The sequence below is a fragment of the Geotrypetes seraphini genome, chromosome 7 (genome assembly GCF_902459505.1).
Source record: "Geotrypetes seraphini chromosome 7, aGeoSer1.1, whole genome shotgun sequence".
Lineage (NCBI taxonomy): Eukaryota > Metazoa > Chordata > Amphibia > Gymnophiona > Dermophiidae > Geotrypetes > Geotrypetes seraphini.
The window spans coordinates 170,107,878-170,120,235 of NC_047090.1; the positions used below are offsets into that span (position 1 = coordinate 170,107,878).

A 12,358-nucleotide genomic window follows, 5' to 3' on the forward strand; every position below is an offset into this window, starting at 1 on the left:
GAGTTCTTTTCCTGCCCCTGCCCCATTCCTTCAAGCTCTGTCCTCATCTGCACAAGCCTCAAACACTTTAAAATCATAAGTGTCTGAGGCTTGTGCAGTTAAGGCAGAGCTTATAGGAATGGGGCAGGGACAGCAACAAAACTCATTGGAATGGGATGGAGAAATTGAGTTCCTGCGGGGATGGGGACAAATTTGTCCCCTTGTCATTCTCTACTTCAGAGCTAGAGAAAAGGAACAAGTGAGAGCAGATGGAACACAGTCACTCGATTATTTGTGCCTGAAAATTCATGTCAATGGTTTAGTCAAGCCTTTGCTTTTTGCAGTTGCTGACTGTGTGCCATGTTATCCTTCTTTTGCAGGGTACATTAGCTGGGATTCTGATTGGCCTTGCTCAGTTAAGTTGCTCAGAGCTGAAGCTGAAGAGGCTTTGTTATCGACATGGGTAAGACTGAAAGAAGGACTTCAGTAGCAGGTCATTTTGTGGCTGATGACACTGTGCTTAGAGGACACTCATATTGTTATAAACTAAAATCTGCTTGTTTTAAGTAAAATGTTAAAAGATATTTTTGTGATATTCCAAAAAATAGAAGCATTTTACTCTAGCATTATAAACACAGCAGTAATCAGAGCTTTTCTCATAAAGTGCTTTATTTTTTGTTTTCAGTCTGAAATTTGGTATTAAGTTATAATAATATGAATGTCAGAGTGGGTGTAGAGTGTTACAGAAATGGATTTGGGATCTGGTCAGTTGTTTTTTTAATTGGTTACTGTCCTACTTGCTCAAAGGTCTTTCCTAATGGAAATTCTGTATCCCTTCCAAATTACATAAGTTGTTTGAAAAGGTTTAGGCACTTCTAGTCATTGAATCCCTAAGTCAACAGAAACATAGAAACATGATTTTATTTATTCATTTTTTCTATACTGTTCTCCCAAGAAAACTCAGAACGGTTTACATATTTTTCCCTGTCTGTCCTGGTAGGCTCACAATCTAACTAATGTACCTGGGGCAATGGGGGAGGGGTTAAGTGACTTGCCCAGGGTTGCAAGGAGCAGCGTGGGTTTGAACCCACAACCCCAGGGTGCTGAGGCTGTAGCTCTTTAACCACTGCGCCCTTCCGGTCTGCCTATCCACAGCATCCACTGTCTCCTCCTCTCCCTAAGAGATCTCACATGCCTGTCCTGATTTCATTAACAGTCTTTTAATCCCGTAAGTAACAACTAAATCCCTACGTTCCGCTTCTCAAAATCTTTTAGTCATACCATCATTAAAATCAATAAATACTTTACGTACCAACAACTTTGCTGTCACTGCCCCTTCCCTTTGGAATTTACTGCCTATAAATCTCCGCAATGAATTAGATATAAAACAATTTAAAATAGCATTAAAAACATTTCTATTCCGAGACGCCTTTTGTTAAATTGCCACTCTTCTTTCTTTTCCTTTTTTTTCAATTTTTACCTAACCTACTGTTTTAGCCCTATGACTTATCTATCCTATACTTATTGTAGTTCCTCCCCATCTGCCCTACTGTTGCAGTATGTTTTGAGTAAGTCATTTGTCTCCCCAGTTTTAATATGTTTAATTTATTTTTGTGTAATTTTATTATGTTAACCGCTTAGAAGTTGGATTAAGCGGTCAAACAAATTTTTAATAAACTTGAAACTTGAATTCGGAGACAGTCTTTGTCTCAACCACCTCTACTGGGAGATGGTTCCACGCATGTACCACCCTTTCTGAAAAAAAGTATTTTCATAGATTACTCCTGAGCCTATCACCTCTCAACTTCATCGTATGCCTTACACAAGCATCTACAATTGCTGTAGCAGGAGTGCAGTAACGGAATCATTTACCTGGTCTGTTATGACATTGTAGCAATAGATGGAAGTTTAAAATAATATTGAAGATTATCCCAGGACAAGCAGGCATGATATTCTCACATGTGGGTGACGTCATCTACGGAGCCCCGATGCGGAAGCATTTTCAAGCAAACTTGATTGAAGATTTAAGTTTGCTCTGCTGCTCCACGCATGCGTGCCTTCCTGCTCCACTAGGGGGTGCATCCCCTCGTGGTCTCCAGTTCAAAAATTTTCCGCGAGCCTAGAAGACGTGTTTTTCAGGCTCTGCCCCAACTGCCTTCTAGCACCGCGATTTTTTCTTGTTTTTTCACGATTAAGTCGCTGTGCGCGAATTCTTTACTCCTTTACTTGATTCCTGCTTCGTTTTCGACGACCCGGAGGCTTCCGGGTCCCCGTGGCCGCGTGGCTAATCGACCGCGGCTACTTTCAATTTAATGTCCCGGCCTCTGACCGGATTTAAAAAGTGCACCCGGTGCGAGCGGCTTCTTTCTCTCACAGACCCGCATCGCCGGTGCATCCTCTGTCTGGGGGCGGCTCATCCAACCGACTCCTGCCCCCAGTGCGCTATTTTCCAAAACCGGGCCCTCCGCCGAAGAAAAGCCCGCATGGCGGATCTCTTCACCCCGGACCAACCCTCCACCTCGGCCTCGAGGTCGGCCCCGGCCTCGACCCCGGCCTTGACCTCGGCCCCGGAAACCTCAGCATCGCCTCGAGACTCGACCCCGAAGTCCTCGGGACAACAAAAAGCCTCGGCTCCGGGTAAGTCCCCTCTTCCCTCTTCAGGTTCTGTAACAGCGAAGAAGCCAACCTCGGGGACAACGGCGACGCATGGCGGAAGCCCCATGCTTACAGCCCCGTCTAAGCCCTCCAAGCCTTCGGGCCGTGCCTCCACCACACGGGAATACTCTAATACGAGGTTGCCCCCGGTGGAGCGCACCGAGGCAGTGGACATGCCTTCGATGCTGTCCGTGCCCGTCTTCCAGGACCTACTCCGAGCGATGATCACGTCGGAGCTGTCCGCTGCAATGGCCCAGTTTCAATCGGCCTCGACCTCGAATGTGCCAGACCAGCCTGAGCCTCACACCGAACAACCTCGAGGAAAGGTGCGCAACCCTCGCCGCATCCCATCCTCCTCGGACTCCTCGCCGAGACGCCCGAGACGTTCCCCCTCCGCAGACCGCAGAGGGGCAAAACGTCGGGTTAGAACTACAGAAACCTCGAACCGCCGTACCTCCAAGAGGGCACGAGGTTCACCAACTCTACGAGGCCGTTCTCCCACACCTCGTACGGGACCACTAAGGGTGGCTGAGTTATCACTCTCCAACCCGCGCATCCTCCGAACTCCACCTCGGACGCATTCTCCGAGGGAGTCCGGATCAAGGTCACCAATCCGACATCGATCGGTACCCCTAACCCCGGCATCGTCTCCGAGGGGCTCCTCGAGACGCCGAAGATCGACAACCCCGGAACACTCTCACAGTGCTTCCCCAGTCTCGGAGCATGGATCAGAGCATGAACCTCGATACTCGAGGGAAGCCTCCTTATCCTTCTCCAACCGACGAAGGTCTCGTTCCCCGACCCCGCACGGGGCCCCGGGGACATCTCGCCCATCCTTCACTCGCTTTGTCCAAGACATGGGCCACGCATTGGACTTAGACCTCCAGTCCGACTCCAGATACTCTAAGGAATACCTGGCGGAGCTGGATATGCCATCACTGCCCAGAGAGTCCCTTCGCTTACCACCTAACCCGGTACTCCAACAGGCCTTCTTCAGGAACCTGGAGACCCCCTACACGGTCACGGCCGTACCCTCCAAAATGGAGGCCAAGTACCGCACAGTACCTTACCCGGGATTCGAGCAACCACAGCTCTCCCACCAATCGCTGCTAGTAGAATCCTCCTTGAAAAAGGCTCACCCGTCCCGGGTCTCAGCAGCGGTCCCCCCAGGCCGAGAAGGCCGAACCCTGGACAAGTTCGGCAGGAGGCTATACCAAAACGCAATGATGGCCTCTAGGGTGCAAAGCTACACTTTCACCTTCACATCATACCTCAAACACCTCATTGGACTATTGAGAGCCTTTGAGATTGACCTACCGGCCTCCCGGCAGGGAACGTTCGGCCTGCTCTTAGAGTCCCTCTCCAACCTGCGCCTTCATCTATTCCACGCGGCCTACGATGGCTTCGAACTCTCCTCCAGAGAAGCAGCCTTCGCTATCGCCATGCGCCGACTAGCTTGGCTGCGCCTGGTCGACATGGACCCCAACCTACAGGACCGGTTGGCTAACCTCCCCTGCGTGGGAAAGGAATTGTTCGATGACACTATCGAGGCGGCGACAAAACGCCTCTCCGAACATGAACGCTCGTTTGCCTCCCTTGTCCGGCAAAAGCCCAAACCGCCAGCGCCCAGGCCATACAGGGCCCCTCCGCAAAAGTCCACCCCTGCTTTCTCGCGGCCCCCACCCAGACGTCCGCAAGCCCACCACAGGGCCATGCCCAAGTCTCAACCGCCCGCGAACACCAAACCATCCCCGTCCTTTTGACGGGACACGCGGAAGGGGGAGGGCCCCCTCCGCCATAGTCCCAGGCCTCCTTCCCATCGGGGGTCGACTCAAAGCCCTTTACCCTCGCTGGGAACAAATCACGTCGGACGCATGGGTCCTTGGCGTGATCTCATCAGGGTACTCTCTCAACTTTCGGGCCATTCCCCCAGACAATCCACCAAGGAATTGCCCTCCCAACCGGACTCAGCTACCTCTACTCCTCTCCGAGGCTCGAGACCTGCTCCGCCTGAGAGCAGTGGAGAAGGTCCCCCCCGACCAACGGGGGAAGGGCTTCTACTCCCGCTACTTCCTGGTACCGAAAAAAACGGGAGACCTACGCCCAATACTAGACTTGAGACGCCTCAACAAATTCCTGGTACGGGAAAAGTTTCGGATGCTCTCACTACCAACACTCTACCCACTGATCGACGAGGGCGACTGGCTCTGCTCCCTCGATCTCAAGGAGGCGTACACACATGTCCCAGTGCACCCCGCTCACCGCAAGTTCTTGCGTTTCCAGGTAGGGGACTGGCACCTACAATACCGAGTCCTCCCCTTCGGACTAGCATCATCACCTCGGGTCTTCACCAAGTGCCTCGTGGTGGTAGCAGCAACCTTACGTTCCCAGGGCCTCCAGGTATTCCCCTACCTGGACGACTGGCTAATCAAAGCCCCGTCCAAGGAAGGGGTTATCTCAGCGACCCAACAGACTATTACCTACCTACAAAGTCTGGGGTTCGAAATAAACTTCCCAAAATCTCAACTACGCCCCTCGCAGTCCCTACAGTTCATCGGGGCCACGCTGGACACGGTTCGCCTCCGTTCCTTCCTCCCCCCTCCGCGCTTGGAGGCGTTAGTAAGTCTGAGCCGAAGGATCTCTCGGCTGACCTCAGTATCAGCCCGACAGATGATGACCCTCCTGGGCCACATGGCCTCCACCGTCCATGTCACACCCTTCGCCCGCCTCCATCTGAGAATCCCTCAATGGACCCTGGCGTCTCAATGGCGTCAAGACCGGGACCCGATCGACCGCTCCGTGACAGTGACTCCTTCATTGCAACGATCGCTCCGCTGGTGGGCCGACTCTTCAAATCTTTCCAAAGGTTTGCTCTTCCTCACCCCACCCCACAGCAAGGTACTCACCACGGACTCGTCGGAGTACGCTTGGGGAGCCCATCTGGACGGCCTACGCACCCAAGGAATGTGGTCAGCACAAGACCGTCGCTGCCACATCAACGTGCTAGAACTTCGGGCCATCTACCTCGCAACTGTAGCCTTTCAACATCTGCTCCGCGACCGAGTGGTTCTCATCCGAACCGACAACCAGGTAGCGATGTACTACATAAACAAACAAGGGGGTACAGGGTCTTGGCCCCTTTGTCGGGAAGCCCTGCGCCTATGGAAATGGGCAATCTCCAACAACACCTTCCTTCGGGCGGTGTACATACAAGGAGAACAAAACTGCCTGGCGGACAGACTCAGCCGCCTCCTCCAGCCACACGAGTGGTCACTACACTCTCAGGCACTACGAGGAGTGTTCGAACGGTGGGGGACGCCTCAAATAGACCTGTTCGCGTCCCCTCACAATCACAAGCTACCTCTCTTCTGCTCCCGGATATACTCCCCGGACCGGCTCGAGGCCGACGCCTTCCTCCTCAACTGGGAGGGAAGGTTCTTGTACGCGTTCCCGCCGTTTCCTCTGATACTGCGGACGCTTGTCCACCTGAAAACAGTACAAGCCACCCTGATCCTGATTGCCCCTCGCTGGCCACGCCAGCCGTGGTTTTCCCTGCTACTTCAACTCAGTGTCAGAGATCCACTGCCTCTGCCTCTGTTTCCCTCTCTACTGTCACAGGGTCAGGGTTCACTGTTACATCCCAATCTTCAGTCTCTTCATCTGAATGCTTGGTTTCTCTCCCCCTGACTGCTCTCCCCGTGTCTCAATCAGTCAAGGAGATATTGGAGGCCTCCAGAAAAACCTCAACGAGAACCTGCTACTCACAAAAGTGGACCAGATTCTTAACCTGGTGCTCCTCCCACAGCCAGGACCCGGTGTCGGTCCCCGTCCCCCTGGTCCTTGACTATCTACTTCAACTATCTCATTCCGGCCTAAAGACCAACTCCATTCGAGTACACCTCAGTGCGATTGCGGCCTTTCATCAGCCCCTGGAAGGGAAAGCCCTCTCGCTCCATCCCTTAGTCACTCGCTTCATGAAGGGTCTGCTAAACGTCCACCCCCCTCTCAAACCTCCCCCGGTGGTTTGGGACCTTAACGTGGTTCTGGCTCAACTAATGAAACCTCCATTTGAGCCATTAGACAAATGCCATCCAAAATTCCTCACTTGGAAGGTAATTTTCTTACTCGCGCTCACGTCCGCACGGCGGGTTAGTGAGCTACAAGCACTGGTAGCGGACCCACCCTTCACGGTATTCCATCACGACAAGGTGGTACTCCGCACCCATCCAAAGTTCCTACCTAAAGTAGTGTCTGATTTCCATCTAAATCAGTCCATCGTCTTACCCGTGTTTTTTCCCAAGCCCCACTCTCACCCAGGAGAAGTGGCGCTCCACACTCTTGACTGCAAAAGAGCGTTGGCCTTTTACCTCCAACGCACTCAGCCACACCGGAAAGTCCCACAACTGTTTCTGTCCTTCGACCCAAACCGGTTAGGCCACCCAGTTTCCAAACGCACCTTATCCAACTGGTTGGCCGATTGCATCTCCTTTTGCTATGCTCAGACTGGTCTCGCGCTGCATGGTCGAGTAACGGGACACAAAGTCCGAGCGATGGCAGCCTCCGTAGCCTTCCTCAGGTCCACACCTATCGAGGAAATCTGCAAGGCTGCCACGTGGTCTTCGGTTCATACCTTCACCTCCCACTACTGTCTGGACTCCCTGTCCAGAAGCGATGGCCGGTTCGGCCAATCGGTATTGCGAAATCTATTTGCTTAAATTGCCAACTTCCCTCCATCCCTCTTCAGTAAGCTTGGAGGTCACCCACATGTGAGAATATCATGCCTGCTTGTCCTGGGATAAAGCACAGTTACTTACCGTAACAGGTGTTATCCAGGGACAGCAGGCATATATTCTCACAACCCACCCACCTCCCCGAGGTTGGCTTCTTGGCTAGTTAAGTGAACTGGAGACCACGAGGGGATGCACCCCCTAGTGGAGCAGGAAGGCACGCATGCGTGGAGCAGCAGAGCAAACTTAAATCTTCAATCAAGTTTGCTTGAAAATGCTTCCGCATCGGGGCTCCGTAGATGACGTCACCCACATGTGAGAATATATGCCTGCTGTCCCTGGATAACACCTGTTACGGTAAGTAACTGTGCTGTATGGGCCTCTGGAGTGCTGGAGACCTTTCAGGGGGGGGTCTAGCTTTGGGTTGACTGGGATGGGTTGGGGTGGGATGTATACCATTTGAAAAGTTGTGAATTGTTGAATATTCCTTGTTATGGACAGTGTTAAATGTATCTTTTGGCTATCTTCACAATAAAAACAGATTTGAACATAAAAGAATGTTGAAAACTCAACTCTTTGCAAGTGGCATGTTGTTTGATTGGTTTTTTTAATGTTATTCAATTTAAATGTTATTTTATGACATTGATGGTGTGCTCCCAATTTCTTCAATTAGTCCCATGGCAGTTTTAATTTTAATTTTAACTTTTATTGGCATACATTTTGGTAGTTTTTTTGAATACGATTTTACTTATAGCTTGAAAGGATTTCTTTGCTTTTTTCATTATTGTGCATTTTATTTCTGTCATGCAGTAATCACCAATAGCGCATGACTGCCATCTACTGGGCAGGTTTGGTTTTGAAATTTATTTTCACATGTTTCATTCTTCCATATCTTTTCATCACTTTAATCCATTCACTGGCTCACATATTCATACTTAAAATATTATCATTCTATCCATCACAGACTTTATTACATTCACTGGTTCACTTACTCATATTGAAATACTATCATTATATCTATCACATGTTTCACATTCATACTTGTTCCTCTTGCGCTATCACAATAATTATTTTTGCGTATCTACAGTTAGGATGCATAGTCTCATCTACATGCATCACCATCTATTCTTATTTACATTAGTTTATCTCTCAGATAAGATGGTCTATTTGGTTTTATTTTTCTGTACAATCATTACCACTATTTTTGTACACAAGATTTTTCTGTATATGTTCAAGCAGCCTTGTGGGGCAAAGACCTGGAAAAACTGATTATACACATAAATAACTATGGTGAATTTAGGAAACACCTAAAAACATACCTGTTCTTTAAAGTACCTAGGTAACAAATCTGTACAATCTCTCCCATAAAAACTGATCCCTTAAACTGTTAGCCACTAATCTCTAACTATGTATGTTCCACTCAATTTGTAGCATCTTTCTAATCATTGTAAACCGCATAGAACTTCACGACCCTGCGGTATATAAACTGTTGTTGTTATTATTATTTCACTAATGACATCTCTGGCTACGAGACTTCAGTTTGTTATATTATGCTCTGTTATTTTCTGACACCACATGTAACTTCTGACCCACCCATGCTCCTCCCATTAGCATGCCCCCTTTTAGAAGCACATGAGAACAGCTGGATGTGGTTATTAGAAGAGTGTTTGGATCCAAGATCCACACATAACCCCTAATTATTGTCAATTAAGTGCCTTTTAGCACCAACTAAAGCAGCGACTTTACTCATGGATCCAAGATCCATTCACAAATGCCAGAACCCAACTCAGGCTGATCTATACAGATTCTAGGGGTTTATGACTTAAGACCACTGACTATTTTAATAGCAACCTCCTGGACTGACTCCCCTCCTTTATATTTTTGAAGGTGTATTCTCCAGAATTGTACACAGTACTGTAAATGGGGTCTCACCAGAGACATATGCAAAGGTACTATCATCTCCTTTTTCTTGTAGCCATTCTTCCCCCTTTCACTCAAGCATCCTTCTGCCTTTTGCTATCACCTTTTCTACCTGTTTGGAACCTTAAGATCTTCGGATATGATTACCCCTAAGTTCCACCTTTATGCATAGAAATCCTTCATTCTCTATACTGTGCCTCTCAAGATTTTGCAGCCCAAATGTATGACAATGCATTTTTTAATATTAATTTTTAGCTGCTAAATTCTGGACTATTCTTCAATCTACATTAGATTCCTCCTCATATTATTCACACCATCAGGGTTATCTACCTTATTGCATATTTTGGTATCATCCACCAAGAGACAAACCATATGAGACGGCTCTTCTGCAATATTGTAGTTACAAAAAAGTTAAAAAGAACTGGATCAAGAATTGATTCTGTCAGCACACCACTGATGTAATATCCCTTCCTCAGAATAAGCTCAGTTTATCACTACCTTTTGTCACCTTCCACTTAACGAGTTTCTAACCCAGTCAGTCAATTTAGGGTCCATACTGAGAGCACTGAGTTTATTTAAAAGTTACCTATGCTGAACTTTGTCAAAGGCTTTACTAAAGTCTAAGTACACCACATCTATTGCTCTCCTTTGATCCTACTGTCTGGTCATCCAGTCAAATAAATTAATCAGATTTGTATGCCAAGACCTACCTCTAGATCAGTGGTCTCAAAGTCACAGCCTGGGGGCCAATATGGCCTGCCAGGTACTATTTTGAGGAACTTGGTATGTCTATCATAATCACAAAAGTAAAATAAAACAGTTTCTTTATATGTCTCTTTAGCTATAAATGACAATATTATTATCAAGACTTAGCCAAAAGGAAAGATTTATAAACTATAAAGAGTTTAACCTCATGCAAAATTGTCATTTCTTTAATAAGACATTAATGGTTTTTTCTGAGGTCCTCCGAGTACCTACAAATTCAAAATGTGGCCCTGCAAAGGGTTTAAGTTTGAGACCAATGCTCTAGATAAAACCATGTTACCTTGGGTTCTGCAATACATTGGATTCTAGAAACTTCACTATTCTCTGTTTTAAGAGCATGGCCACTAATTCACTTGCCACAGAGGTCAGACTAACAGGCCTGCAGACTAACAGGCCTGCAGTTTCCAACCTTCTCCTTCCACTGTTGTGGAAAGGGGCTACATTCTTCTTTCTCCAGTCTTTTGGAACCACTCCTGACTCTAGAGAAACATTGGAAAGGTCAAGCCACCGAGTCAGTAGAACTTCCCGTAGTTCCTTCAATACTCTTGATGTATTTCATTTGGCCCCATTAAAATTTGCGAAAAGTGTCTCATGTTTAACTTCTTAACAAAACAAAAAAACCAGGGCAAAATAAGCTGTCCCACAATCCAGCAACTCAGTAGACAAAATAATTTTGTTTATTGATATGTTTAACTTATTACCATATAGAGGTTGTGCCAGTTTTGGTTCACTTAGGGATTTCTTGAAATATGGAATTTGACTAGCTGTAAATGTAGCACAGATATGTAATAACAATATTGATTGGGACAGAACACTGATTTTGCAGGTTGATATCTATAATTAACAAAATAAAATAAAATAGGGGAAACAAAACCACAAACTCAGAAGCACAGAACCAGAGTGGAATTGTCCCAATCAGAAAGGTAAGCACTAAAAAATTGTCCTTCAACTCATCTGATAAACCAAAATGCCTTTATTCATCCAAAATCACGTATATGCATCCAATGACTCAATGACCCGACATGCACATGTTTCGGCCTATCCGGCCTGCCTCAGGAGTCTTATGAGGTGTATTAGAAAACCATATAATGTACAAAGATGCACACGCCCTCTAAGCACGACTACTAAAATACAAAGACGTAAACCAGCGATCCTCACGACGGACGTGCTGAAACTGGTTTACATCTTTGTATTTTAGTAGTCATGCTTAGAGGGCGTGTGCATCTTTGTACATTACATGGTTTTCTAATACACCTGGTGAAGACTCATAAGACTCCTGAGGCAGGCCGGTTAGGCCGAAACATGTGCATTTCGGGTCGTTGAGTCATTGGATGCATATACGTGATTTTGGATGAATAAAGGCATTTCTGTTTATGAGAGAGTTGAAGGACACTTTTTTAGTACTCACCTTTCTGATTGGGACAATTCCACTCTGGTTCTGTGATATCTATAATTTTTAACCATCACTCAAAAATGATAGTGTACATGACATATTTTTGAGGTCCCTTCTTCAGATAAGTGGAATTTTTCAGAAGGTTTCATTCATCACAGATATAGAGTGAGATTTGTATGGTTGGTAAATTTGTTCAGTTTCTCCTTCTGCTACTCCAAATAATGTAACCTTAAAATGTTTTAGGGCTCTTTTTACTAAGGTGCGCTAGCGGTTTTAGTGCACGCTACAATGCCGCGCGCACTAGATGCTAACGCCTCCATAGAGCTTGCATTAGTATTTTCTGTTTAGCGCGGGGTTTGTGCGTTCTGATCTTCAGAGCACGCTAAAAACACTAGCGCACCTTAGTAAAAGGAGCCCTTAATGGAAAGGTTTCAAGGTATTTCTTCATGAAATGTTTTCTTTTTTACTAACAGTTTGGCCTTTTTTCATTGCAGTTTGTTGGGTGTGGATAAATTGTTTGCATATGCTGTCAACGAATGGCTTAATGACATTAAAAAAAATCAGCTGCCAGGAATCCTGGGAGGTGTCGGGCCGATGCATTCCTTAGTTCAGTTAGGTGAGTTCTCCTTTGCTGATGTACAGTTAAACTTTCTTTTTTATGTTGTCACGTTGTTAGCTTATTTGTTGGTTTTTTTTTTTTTTTTTTTTTTAAATAACCCTTGATATATGAAATGTATGTAGGGATTTGTTTAACCTTTATTTACATGTATTTTTCTAATGATCAGACACCTTAAACACCTTGTTATTATATAAGATATAGGTGGGGTGGGATTGGGTAATATGATATTTGATAATTGATTTAGTGTTATTGGGTGGGATGGGTGGGAAGGGATTCTTTTATACTTTAATAATTATAAGT

At 46.6% G+C, this 12,358-nt stretch overlaps 1 protein-coding gene across 2 annotated transcripts in view; it reads left to right on the forward strand.

Annotated features, from left to right (window-relative positions):
- ATG2B (autophagy related 2B) overlaps nt 1-12,358 on the forward strand; it is a 253,132-nt gene that overhangs the window by 216,942 nt on the left and 23,832 nt on the right. For both annotated transcript variants that reach the window (XM_033950876.1, XM_033950877.1), the window contains exons 38-39: nt 360-442; nt 11,934-12,055. In XM_033950876.1, coding sequence (XP_033806767.1) covers nt 360-442; nt 11,934-12,055 — 205 coding nt within the window. The remainder of the gene's footprint in view (nt 1-359; nt 443-11,933; nt 12,056-12,358) is intronic.